General features: G+C 43.6%; 1 protein-coding gene across 1 annotated transcript in view; it reads left to right on the top strand.

The window, feature by feature from the left end:
* The window catches only part of crb1 (crumbs cell polarity complex component 1), a 61,743-nt gene that overhangs the window by 23,911 nt on the left and 23,836 nt on the right, over nucleotides 1–13,996 (top strand). The window contains exons 7-10 of the mRNA XM_055641246.1: nucleotides 1,373–1,923; nucleotides 2,485–2,650; nucleotides 6,056–6,959; nucleotides 11,714–11,840. Of these exons, the coding sequence (XP_055497221.1) occupies nucleotides 1,373–1,923; nucleotides 2,485–2,650; nucleotides 6,056–6,959; nucleotides 11,714–11,840 (1,748 nt within the window). The remainder of the gene's footprint in view (nucleotides 1–1,372; nucleotides 1,924–2,484; nucleotides 2,651–6,055; nucleotides 6,960–11,713; nucleotides 11,841–13,996) is intronic.

Raw genomic sequence — 13,996 nt, 5'->3', positions numbered from 1 at the left:
AAGGGTCTCGACCCGAAACATTACATATTCTTTCTCTCCAGAGATGCTGTCCAACCCTCTGAGTTACTCCAGCTTCTTGTGTCTATCTACGGGTTAAACCAGCATCTGCAGTTCCTTCCCTCACAGTGAATCAGCCTCCTGTTTTATACCCTGGCACTAGGGTAGCACATTGCTGGGATCTCCCAGCACACTGTTCCAACATTAGAGTTCAACAGCAGAGTGTAGTGACAGAGGTGGGGGGCATCTGACAGTCAGTGAGTCCGGATGTCTAGTATGTACACATATATTGGGGACTGACTTCTCATTTCAGCAGTTTTCCTCTGTAACGTTAGGGGCAGTGTTGCAAGATTAACCCTGTGTTTCTGAAGTGCATTAATGACAAAACGTTAACACCAATAGTAGAAACAAAGAACGGCAGATCCGCTGAGTTAATCAGGCACTCTGTGTACTCTAACAAAAACAAACCAGGTTACAAGTCACAGCTAGAAATGTTTCACATTTTAAAATTTAAATGTATAATTTTGAATTTAAAACTGCATTTGCCAGTGCAGTCCCTTTACTGTAAGTATATTAGTTTGCAAAACCTTTATTTGCATCTCCATTTTAACATTGAGATCTGAATTAAACAGGTGTGATGCAACTGATGTTTAGTTTGCTGCATGATATGTTGGAATATGATTCAGCTTTCTGTTGCCGGCCCTGTTTTGTTCTGGCCTTTTCTTGCCTCCAGTTACCCCCTTTTAGTTTGAAGAAGGGTTACGACGTTTGAAGAAAAGTCACCTCTTCCTTTACACAGATGCTGCCTGACCCGCTGAGTTACTCCAGCACTTTGTGTCTATCTTTGGTATAAAAAAAACTAGTATCGGCAGTTCATTCCTACGGATGATTCAACTATTGACTATGGGCAAAATGAGCAAGAGTGAAACATCTGCCTGTTTTAAACCCTTGGCCCGTATTCTCTCCCATTGATCACAATAACAAGAAAAAAGTCAGACAGAATGCAAAGCAGATGTTGCTATGGTTTCATTGGCTTTGTTAAACCTGCATCTATCCCATCGCTTAGTTATGCAGTTGGATTTTAATTAAATTTTTCCAATACAGGAACTCTTTAAGTAGAAAGATGGAAAATGCTGGAGTAACTCAGCGGGACAGGCAGCATCTCTGGATAGAATAAATGGGTGATGTTTGGGTCTTCAGAACTCTTCATGTATATTTTTTCAGCAAGAATGCTAGTCTGATTTGTATTGTGACAGTAATTATTGTTTGACGAGTGTGACTCTGTACATGAGAATGTACATAAGGTCTGTACCTCATGCACACAACTCTGTACATGCCGTTGTAATCCAATTTGCCTTTTGTTTTTTTGTAACAGAATTAATCGCAGGTAGATTTGGCGGTGAAGATTCCAAAGGCTACGCTTTGTTTACCATTGATGACGATCCAGGAGAGGAAGTGAACATATCCATGTTTGTTCGTTCCCGCAAACCAAACGGTCTGTTACTGATGCTGAGGAATAGTAGCGTTCCGTACCTTCAGCTGGAGTTAGACGCTGGACATGTGGTGGCACAATCTCCTCCGTCTCAACCTCTCACCAGTCATCACTCCATTACCGACGGCGACATCTATCTAATAACTGTGGAGATAAAACAAAACCAACTGAAGCTGGTCGAGTCGGGTCGAGTCGTAGGACATGTTCCAATTCCCCCAGTTAGAGTGCAGGCTGGTGATGTGGCTTTGATCGGAGGCCTGCCAAATCAGATGGAACTTGCCCAAGACGCAAGTTACTTTGAAGGATGCATCCAGGATATAAAAATCAACAACAAGAGACTTGAGTTTTATCCCATTGCAGTCTCCGGGGAGTCTTACAGTAACAGGAAATTAGTAAATATAACAAGTGGTTGTGCTGGAAACAATACCTGTCAGGTACAGTAAACAGAGTGCAGTTCACATCCTTATTACATCAAACAGAGAACAGTACAGCACAGGAATCGGCCCTTCCGCCACAATGTTTATGCCCAACTTGATGCCAAGTTAAACTGATCTCATCGACCTGTTCATGATCCATTCCCCTCTATTCCCTGCCGCCCTTCCATTGACTCCATCTACACTTCACGCTTCATATAGCACTTTACTTTTAGAGAAACAGTTTGGAAACGGGTCCTTTGGTCCACTGAGTCTGCTACGTCCAGTGATCACCCACTATCCTGCAGATTAGGAACAACTTGCAAACCTGCTTATCTGTCGAATATTGGAGGAAACCAGAGCACCTGGAGAAAACCCCCCCCCCACACACAGGGAGAACGTACAAACTCCATACTGACAGCACCCGTTATCAGGATTGAACCTGGGTCTCTGGTGCTGTAAGGCTGCAACTCTTCCACTGTGCAGTCCCACTATTTTTGAACTGTTGGATTCAGTGTCTTTAAATTGAATCTGTGAGACGTAATTTTTAATTTTGTAATGATTTTGTTTCTGCTTACCTAGTTCAGCCCTTGTTTGAATGGTGGCGTCTGCTCGTCCAGCTGGGATGACTTTGTCTGCTCCTGCCCTCCGAATACCTCTGGGAAAACCTGCAGCCTGGTGCAGTGGTGTCAGCTCGACCCTTGTCCGCAGGGTTCACGATGCCACTTGCTTGGAGATGGGTTTGATTGTGAGTGGGCAGCTTTCCAGTCTACCGATCATCATCGAGTGTGGATTAAAGCCACGCTTTGAGAATTCCATCCATGCAGAAATATGATCTGCTTGTAACAAGGGCGTCCTCTTTATAGATTGGATTGCTTGTCAATCTTGTGTGTTTTGCTCAATAAAATCTTTTCTTTAGACTTTAGAGATACAGTGCCGCCCAGCGATCGGCGCTGTACACCAGCACTATCCTACACATGAGGAACAATTTTGCAATTTTACCAAAGCCCATTGACCTACAAACCTGTATATCTTTGGAATGTGGGAGAAAACCGGAGCACCAGGAGAAAACCCTTGGGAGAATGTACAAACATACAGACATCACCCGTAGTGCCGACGTCACCCATACGTACAGACATCACGTACAAACATCACCCGTAGTCAGAATTGAACCCGCCCGAACAAGTCAGTGTTTCCACAAGAGATCTCTGGGCATCCTGCTTCCTGAAATGGGGTAGACTTGAAGTTCTTTCAGGCATTTTGAAAATACTCTTAAGGCATGGAAAATGCCTTCAGGCATTGGAAAGTACTGTCAGGCATTGGAGGGCAACCTGGACAAGGGATTTCCAGTTGCCACATCTCCCCTGGAGCTTATCTTTAGAACATGCAACAGTACAGCACAGGAACAGGCCCTCTTGGCCCACAATGTCTGATCCGAACATGATGCCAAGACCAACACCAACTGCACATAATCCATATTCCACCAGATCCACGTGCCGATCTTTTAAACGCCACTATCACATCTGCTTTCAATACCACCCCTCGCAGTGTGTTCCAGACCCTCGCCACCCTCTGTGTAAAACAAAATTACCCCTGTGCATCTTTAAACTTTACCCCCCTCACCTTAAAGCTATGCCATCTAGAATTTGTGAAGTGTAAAAGATTGACACAGCAGTGAGCATCACAGTGATCGCACAACCCTTCTCTGTTAACACAGTTGTCCACAAAGTCCACAAATTTAAACGAGCAGCAAAACACCTCCTCTGTGAGATACTCGTGTAGATCCAAACGTGGAATCTGGACAAGCTCAGATGTGTACACAGTGACAGGGGCATAATTGTATCTAAGATAGACACAGATTTCTGGAGTAACTCAGTGAGTCAGGCAGCATCTCTGGAGAAAAGGAATAGGTGACGCTTCAGGTTGGAACCCATCTTCAGGCTGAATGTCACCTATTTCCTTTCTCCAGAGATGCTGCCCGACCCGCTAAGTTACTCCAGCATTTTGAGCGGATCTTCGGTATAAACCAGCATCTGCAGTTCTTTCCTACACATAATTGTATTAGTTCCCCTCGTCCCCTCCCAGATGTGTTGTCCAAACCTGCTAACTATTGGAGGATACAAAAGAATTACAAACTTCTGAATTTTATGAGAGAAGTATTAATAAATAATGATTTAAAATCAGAAAATCAATATTGATAAGACAGTAAATATATATTTTTTAAATGCAACTTTATGCCCACCATTGGGAATTACAACACTTTGAGGAAGTATGCTACTCAAGGATGTATCTTGAACAGCCCTATACCATGGGTTGAACAGACTGGTGCAATAACAGTATAAAGTTGACAATTGTGTTCTTTGATATATTTGCACCAAAATCAAAGATGTTAACCAGAATTAACTTATTTAAGACCTCTATATGTAGTGAATGTTATACCTAGTAGATGGACAATCCCACACAATCTGCAAGGTTAACTTTAAGATGGATTAGCCTTAACGTTATTCTCGGAGTCAGGCATTCTTATACATCTGTTGCACCACTGTGAAATTAGGATTAATTGATCATTTAAATTCCCTGCCAGTAGCCTCTGGCATTGATAGGAAACCTCTAAAATAATAACAATTAGATTGTTAGAAATCTGCATGCGACAATGATATTTTTGGTTACAGAACTGAAATGGTCCAAAATGTAATGTTGCACATGATATACAGTAGCATGATATTAGCATATATTGGGATTCACAGTGGTATCACTGTCTTCATTGATTAAAAAATACAGCACGGAAACAGGCCCTTCGGCCCACCTCCCTTCCATTGACTCCATCTACACTTCATGCTGCCTCGGCAAGGCCAGCAGCATAATCAAGGATGAGTCGCACCCTGCCACTCCCTCTTCTCCCCTCTCCCATCGGGCAAGAGGTATAGATGTGTGAAAATGCACACTTCCATATTCAGGGACAGTTTCTTCCCAGCTATTATCAGATAACTGAACCATCCAACCAACAACTAGAGAGCAGACCTGAACTAGTATCTGCCTCATTTGGTGACCCTTTGTGCTATCTTTGATTGGACTTCACTGCCTTTACCTTGCACTAAATGCTATTCCCTTATCATGTATCTTGAATCACTATGAACGGCTTGATTGTAATCATGTATTGTCTTACCGCTGACTGGATAGCACGCAACAAAAGCTTTTCACTCTACCACGGTACACGTGTCCATAAACCTAACTAACTGAGACCACTCTGACTATCACTCACCTGTTCACACTAGGTTAATGTTATCCCATTTCACATCCACTCCCTACACACTAGGGGCAGAGGCCAATTAACTCTGAATGCTTCTTTGCCAACAATATTATGATGTCTTAAGTAAATACATTTGGTCCAATTAATGATTAACTAATTGCTGGAAGGGTTCCACATACTGTACCAGTTTCAAGCTTTGTGAAGTCCAGATACGCTGGGAGGGGGGTGGGTTCAGAACTCGTTCCGTTGAGCAAACAATGGTGCGAGATGTTTTTAAAGTACATCTGTGCAACTTCACACATGTCGATGTTTAAAGTAAAGATTGAGTTAAAATTCAGTGCCCGGCAGATGTGCAAACTACAGATGCTGGAATTTGGTGAAGAAAGGTTACAAGAAACCCTGCCGCAATGAACAACGTAATATTCAGAAAATGATCAGAATTACACGTGTATTGAAAAGCTTCCATCTGCATGTATTTACCATTATTTTCTAGTTTAATTCTCCTATCCATGTACCTGTCTAAATGCTTCTTAAACCTTGTAATTGTACATGCCTCAACTATCTCCTCTGGCAATTCTTTCCAGACACCTATCACCCTCTGTGTACAAAAAGTTGCCCTTGGGTTCCTATTAAATCTCCCCCCCACCCAGCTTAAACCCATGTCCTCTGGTTCTCGATTCCCCTACCCTGGGTAAAAGACTGTGGATTTACCCGATCTTTTCCTTTCATGATTTTGTACACCTACACACAGTAAGATCACCCATTTCCCTCAAAACCTATCCGATCCATGTACCAGTCCAAATGTGTCTTAAACATTAAGAAATATTTTATCCTCTTGTAAAGAATGCTGAAATTATCAATGTAAGCCTGGGGTAACGTTGCTTCCTCTTGTGTTAATTGCAGGCCTTGTTCATGCCACGTTCAAAGGAGAGCAAAGCTTGACATTCAGAGGGAATGGCAAAATTAAGCGGGATCTCACCAACATTACTTTCAGCGTTCGATCGAAGGAATCGAACGCCGTCGTGCTCCACGCTGTGAAGGATCGAGACTTCATCACCATCGGCATCCAGCAGTACCATCTCATATTGATGATAGGTGGTGGAAAGGGCAGGGGCAACCTGAGTCTCCTCAGCTCAAAGCCAATAAGCGATGGTGTTTGGCATGATGTTACTCTGCACATGTCCCATCCCTCGCTTCAGCAATCCACGTGGCAGATGGAGGTCGACCAGACGGATGGGACGTTGACCAGTCTCTCCGACAACGGGAACCTGAACTTCCTGAGAGAAGGAGCAGACATTAACCTGGGCTCTGGAGGCTCAGAGAAAGCAGGCAGCTTCAGAGGTTGCTTGAACACCATGAGACTGGGTGGGATCTCCTTGCCGTACCTGGCAACCGATAACGTGCGCATTGTCAGCCCGCAGCAGGAACAGTTTATACAACCGTCCTTCACTAGCATATCGCGGGGCTGCCCCGGGGAAAGTATTTGTGCATCCGATCCGTGTGCAAACAATGGCAAATGCGAGGACATGGTCAGTTACTACCAGTGCAGCTGCCCGATGGGCTGGACAGGCAGCAACTGTGAAGAGGACATTGATGATTGCTGGTCGAGTCCTTGCATCCATGGCCACTGCACGGACCGAGTCTCTGCGTACCGGTGTTCCTGCCTGCCCGGCTACACCGGCACCAATTGTGAAGCGAACATCGACAACTGCCCAATGCACAGGTGTGCCAATGGAGCTACCTGCATCAATGCCATAGCTGGTTACTCGTGCAGGTGCACCAGTAACTTCACTGGAAGATTCTGTCAGTAAGTAAACTTTAGACTTTACTTTAGACATTAGAGATACAGCGCGGGAAAAGGCCCTTCGGCCCACCGAGTCCATGACAACCCGCGATCACCCCGCACTATCCCACACCCTCGGGACAATTTTACAATTTACAGAAGCCAACTGTAGATTGGATTAGTTGTGAATCGTGTGTGCTCTGCTTAATAATATATTTTCTTCAGACTTTACGCATACAGAGCGGAAACAGGCACTTCTGCCCGCTGAGCGCAGGTGAACCAGCAATCTCCCCTACACTAGCACCATCCTACACACTAGGGGCACTTTACAGAAACCCATTAAGCTGCAAACCTGCATGTCTTTGGAGTGTGGGGGGAATCGGAGCACCCGGAGAAAACCCACACGGCCACAGGGAGAAAGCCTTTTCAGGTAGAAATTCGTGGTGATCTGGAACTCACTGTCTGTAAGGGCAATAAGCTTTCCAGGGGGAAATTTGAGGGAAAATAACTTTAAGTGCCAAGGCAAAAAGAGCCAGGCAACGGGACTGAGTAGACTGCTGTGCAGAGATAGTATCGACTCAACGGGCCAAATGGCTTTTGTGTAAACCATTATTATAGCATGATCCTATGAGTTAATTGTTGTTTTAAGAAAAACATGCACAAACTTGCGAAAAAGAGCCCTCTCGTGGGCAGGAAATCTGCTCGGAGGCACATCAGGTCAGTAACAGGCTTTTTAATGGGACCGGTATTGCGAGATCTTGGGCAGACACCTCGTCAATTCCCTGTAAGTCGGGGGTCAAAGCGAATGAGAAAATAATTGGGATGTGCACAGTCTTACTGTACCTTGTCCCAGGCACCAATTCTGCCTGCACCTTCACACTGATATTTCATGCCTCATAAAATGACTGTAAGTGGGTACAACCCAATTTTACAACCCGCTGGAACACAAAGTGCTGGAAGAACTCAGTGGGTCGGGCAGCATCTGTGGAAGGAATGGACAGATGACGTTTTGGGTCAGAACCCTTCTTCGCGCCTGCTGCAAGATGGCATGGAAGCCAGGTGATCTGTGTGTGTGCATGTGTGGTGGTCCCAGAAGTGGATCTGCAATCATTCATTACAATCGTTCCACTCTTTCAAATCTTTATTTCAACATTACTCATTCCTTACTAACTACGTTCTTCTTAATCTACTGGACTCTATCTTGCACTAAACGTTATTCCCTTCATCCTGTGTCTGTACATTTTCGACAGCTTGAATGCAACCATGTACAGTCTTTGCGCTGACTGGTTTTCACTGTAGCTCGGTACACTTGACTATGATAAACTAAACTAAACTCTGACTTGGTTGCTATTTCTTTGCAACTTAGTTGACTGGCTAATAATCAAGCTCTGGTGATATTAAATAATCTTAAATAAGCTAAAAAAACTATGTTAAAGATTTTACTATTTTCTTCAACACTCAAAAGATTCTTAATAAAATGTCAATTTTTTTTGAGGGAAATGAGTGATGCCTATTTGAAATATAATCACAAACTTTGAATTATTAATAACCTACAGAGAGAGCAAATTTAATTATATGATCGCTGTATAAGCTTGAGACTGAATTTTCCATGCGTTGTTTGATCTTAGACGCTGAACAGTCTGTTCTAGATATCACAACAAACTTGCGTAACAATTCAGGCTTTCTTAAGACTATTTTCTCTTTTAAAATGCCTGACAGTGGTATCTATAAATGATTCACAACTTGAGACCTATGACGAAATGTGCAGGAAGGAACTGCAGATGCTGCTTTAAACCAAAGATAGACACAAAAAGCTGGAGTAACTCCACAGGTCAGGCAGCATCTCTGGAGAAAAGGAAAAGGGATGTGACGTTTGGGGTCGAGACCCTTCTTCAGACTGAGAGTCAAAGAGGATATAGAACAAATGAATGACAGACATGCAAAAAAGTGACGATGATTAAGGAAACAGGCCATTGTTAGCTGTGGGTTAGGTGAAAACCAGTTACAGACAATGAAACTCAACAAGACGACTTTGAAACTGGTACGACTTGGGTGTGGGAGGAATGTAAGGGTTACTTGAAGTTAGAGAACTCATTTTCACACCACTGGGATGTAAGTTGCCCAAGTGAAATATGAAATGCTGTTTCTCCAATTTACGTTTGGCCTCACTCTGACAGTGGAAGAGGCCCAAAACAGAAAGGTCACTGTGGGAATGGCAAGGGGAATTAAAGTGTTTGGCAACCGCGAGATCAGGGAGGCCCAGGCGGACTGAGCGAAGGAAACCCATGACGTTCACTTTTGCATTACACAATGTAATCATTGTTTTTGATTTAAAGATACAGCGTGGAAACAGGACCACCAAGTCCACACTTTCCATCGATCACCCGTCCACACTAGTTCTACGTTAGCCCACTCTCGCACCCGCACCCTACACACAAAGGGCAATTTGCATTTAATTTAGAGACACAGCACGGAAACAGGCTGTTCGGCCCACCGGGACCACACCGACCATCGATCACCCGTACGCACTCATTTTATGTTTCAACATTTCTTCTGAAAGCAGGAATGCAAGGGGGATGAAGAGACTTGACATGTAACTGTGCCAAAATGTTTCCTCTGCCTATAGAGGTCAATAATTAATAGAGAATGTCGTTGCCCTAGATATCTGAGATTATCTATTACTTCCTGCAATGATGGGAAGACAAATTGGACATGTTACAATGGAGGTAACTGTAACAAGGAGAGGAACAGCAGCTGTACCTGCCCTGTAGGATTCGCTGGAAGCCAGTAAGTGAAACACAGATTACATGTGGTATATTCTGATTGACTCCGTACCAATGGGGGGAGGTGCTCAGAGATGAAATGTTTTCTTGCAGGTAACAGTGGAAATACAGACAGAAAACCTTTGAGTACAATGCATTCCAGACTGTTCTACTTATAGCAATCTGAACAAAACCACAATGTATGATGAGCGTTTGACTAGTCCTGTACTCGCTGGAGTTTAGAAGGATTGTGGGGGGGTGGAGACCTCATTGAAACTTGCCAAATAGTGAAAGGCCTGGATAGTGGAAGCGGAGAGGATGTTTCCACTAGTGGGAGAGTCTAGGACCAGGGGGCAGAGACTCAGAATTAAAAAGGAGATAAGGAGGAATTTCTTTAGCCAGAGGGTGATGATTCTGTGGAATTCATTGCCACAGGTGGCTGGGGAGGCCAAGCCAATGGTATTTTCTAAAGTGGAGATGGACAGATTCCTGATTAGTAAGTGTGTCAAAGGTTATGGGGAGAAGGCAGGGGAATGGGGTTGAGTGGGAAAGATAGATCAGCCATGATTGAATGGTGATGTAGACTCGATGGGCAAATTGCCGAATTCTGCTACTATAAATTATGAACGTATGATTCAAATCAAGATCCATATAGACAGGAACCTAGATAAACTGTAACAGCATAAGATAGAATTACATCAAATTAAGTCAAAACTGATTCGGGATTTATGACAATAAAACACTGTCGACAATTAAAGGCAGATCATCACCATATGAAGAGACAGTATAAAATCATGATCATCAGTGCTACTTTTTTTGTGGACAAAAAGGATGCTGGTCTGCATCAATTAAAAATTAATTTTCAGTATGTTTTTTTTTGCATAATTGTATTTGCATCATCCTCCCCACATCTACTCTAAAGGCCCTGTCCCACGATGCGAGTTCCCCCAAGAGCTCTCCTGAGTTAAAAAAAAAACAACTCGTGGTAAGTACGTCTAATGTACGTAGCGGGTACGTCGGATAGCGGCTCGTAACGCTAACGGCAGGTACCCGGGAAACGCGGAAACTCGGGAAGTTTTTTCAACAGTGTGAAAAATTTCCAAGAGTAAAAAAATACTTGTGATGAACTTACCACGAGTTTGATTTTTTTTTTTTAAACTCGGGACAGCTCTTGGGTGAACTCGCATCGTGGGACAGGCCCTTAAGCATTTCATTATTTGGTAGGTTTCAATGAGATCACCAATCACCACCACTGTGCTGTTGGCCAAAGGCTTCCTGTAACGGTGACATATTTCCAAGTCAGGGTTGTGCTGAACCTTGAGGGGAAGCAGTAGGTGGTGGTGCCCCCATGCACCCGCTGGCTTTCTTCTTCTTGGTGGTGGAGGTAGAGGTGATGGGTTTGGTAGATAACTGAAGCGAGCGACTTCAATGTGTTTTGTGGGTGGCACCAAAGTTGCAGCCAAGGTGTGGTGCTGGTGAAGGGGTGAACACTGAGGGCGGAGGAGATGCTGCCAGGCAGACAGGTTGTTGATCCCGGATGGTGTTGAGCTTCTTCTGTGTTGTCGGAGCTACACCTATCCAGACAGCTACAGAGATCCGCAAAACCGCTGCATGAACAATCAAATCTATCAAGTCTTGAAAGTGAACTTGCCACGGAAGGCTGTGGAGGCCAAGTCAATTGATATTTCTAAGGCAGAGATAGATAGATTCTTGATTAGTACGGGTGTCAAAGGTTGTGGGGAGAAGGCAGGAGAATGGGGTTAGGGGGGAGAGATAGATCGGCCTTGATGGAATGCGGAGTACACTTGATGGGCCGAATGGCCTAATTCTGCTATCACTTATGAACTTGTGAAAATTATTCATAAAATTGTAATCAAATATTTACTGCCACTGTTATCAGCCACATTCCTCAGTCTGATTTAGGACGGTGTCTCTTATCGAATGCCAGTTGTGCAGAGTTGTTAAAACACGAGTAAACTATATTTGTCTGAGGCACTTCTTCCTCAAATCTTGCAGATGCGAAATCAACATTGATGAATGTGAATCGAGCCCTTGTCTCAACGGAGGCTTCTGCCAAAACCTGCCCCACCAGTTCCAGTGCATTTGTGACATGAACTTCGCCGGCGACCACTGCGAGTTTGATGTAAGCGACCTCTCCTTTTTCATCTCTTTATTACTCTGGCAGAACCTGTTTCAACTTCTTTCCTACCTCATTCTACGAATGGATGATGAGCCAGCAGTGGAATGGGCTTGAACGTTAAGGATAGCCCAACCAGTAAACCTGTTTACCCAAAGAGAATGGCACATTGTACGTGCCTGAATAGATCTCCATGCCGATAGCAAACAGCTTATTAACAGAAACTTGTATCAACCCTGGGAATACACAGACACTCAAAATATGTAACATTTAACATGGATTACCTTCGGGAAATTATTTTCTGTAAACATTTAACATTAGATGTTTCAAAATTGATTACAACACACAGCTAAAATTTGTCAGTAATTTGGGAATAAAAACATGTAGAGATCATCTCATTATAATTTGTTTGCAGTGGAGGACATCCATTTTAGCTAGTTTAAAATTCTTTCTTTATGCAGAGTAAATGCACTGGGATAATCAACCATCTCAACTCACTTTGGTGTTTAGCAGTTTTAATTCACAGCTTCCGCAATTTTCCTTCAGATGAAACTGATAAATAATTAAGATAATAAACATTGCAACGCTATCATTGCTTCCTATCAATGTATCCTGCTGTTTTGCTCATTTTCACATTCATTTTTCTTTGCATTATTCACTTTAGTCACTCAAAACAGCAGCGGATTTATTTCCCCTGACTTCCCAGTGGGTTTGTTAGTTACCATCCTATACTTATGGTCTTGAATTTTACCCCGACACTTACCCCGTCAAGTCCTGCACCTATTTCTTGACCTCTTTCAGATAGCCATTATATCTGTAACAATTCCTAAACTTCTCATCTCTCGCTAGTTTTTTAATAATTATTTGTTCTTAAAATGGGGGGCACATGGTGCAACAGGAGAGTTGCTGCCAGAGACACAGTTTTGATTCTACCTAAAGGCGCGATCGTGACTACGGGTGCTGTCTGCAAGGAGTTTGTACATTCTCCCTGTGACCACGTGGGTTTTCTCCGGGTGCTCCAGTTCCCTGCCGCATCCCAAAGACGTTATCCCACTTTTTAAGAAAGGCGGGAGAGTGAAAACAGGGAATTATAGACCAGTTAGCCTGACATCGGTGGTGGGGAAGATGCTGGAGTCAATTATAAAAGATGAAATAGCTGCACATTTGGATAGCAGTAACAGGATCAGTCCGAGTCAGCATGGATCTATGAAGGGGAAATCTTGCTTGACAAATCTTCTGGAATGTTTTGAGGATTTAACTAGGAAAATGGACAAAGGGGAGCCAGTGGATGTAGTCTACCTGGTCTTTCAGAAAGGTCCCACATAGGAGATTAGTGGGAAAAATTAGGGCACATGGTATTGGGGGTGGAGTGCTGACATGGATAGAAAATTGGTTGACAGACAGGAAACAAAGAGTAGGGATTAACGGGTCCCTTTCAGAACGGCAGGCATTGAATAGTGGGGTACCGCAAGGCTCGGTGCTGGGATCAAAGCTATTTACAATATACATTAATGATAAGATGAAGGGATTCAAAGTAACATTAGCAAATTTGCAGATGACACAAAGCTGGGTGGCAGCGTGAACTGCGAGGAGGATGCTACAAGAATACAGGGTGACTTGGACAGATTAGGTAAGTGGGCAGATGCATGGCAGATGCAGTTTAATGTGGATAAATGTGAGGTTATCCACTTTGGTGGCAAAAACAGGAAGGCAGATTATTATCTCAATGGTGTCAAGTTGGGAAAAGGGAAAGTACAATGGGATCTGTGGGTCCTTGTTCATCAGTCAATGAAAGTAAGCATGCAGGTACAGCAGGCAGTGAAGAAAGCGAATGGCATATTGGCGTTCATAACAGTTGAGTATAGGAGCAAAGAGGTCCTTCTGGAGTTGTATAGGGCCCTAGTGAAACCACACCTGGAGTGTTATGTGCAGTTTGGTCCCCTAATTTGAGGAGGGACATTCTTGCTATTGAGGGTGTGCAGTGTAGGTTTACAAGGTTAATTCCCGGGATGGCGGGACTGTCATATGCTGAGGGATTGGAGTGACTGGGCTTGTGTACTCTGGAGTTTAGAAGGATGAGAGGGTATCTTATTGAAACATATAAGATTATTAAGGGTTTGGATACACCAGAGGCAGGAAACATGTTCCCGATATTGGGGGAG

The sequence above is a fragment of the Leucoraja erinacea genome, chromosome 10, assembly GCF_028641065.1.
Source record: "Leucoraja erinacea ecotype New England chromosome 10, Leri_hhj_1, whole genome shotgun sequence".
NCBI lineage: Eukaryota > Metazoa > Chordata > Chondrichthyes > Rajiformes > Rajidae > Leucoraja > Leucoraja erinaceus.
The sequence above is the reverse complement of the archived record's forward strand: the minus strand, read 5'-3'. Positions and strand labels throughout refer to the sequence as shown.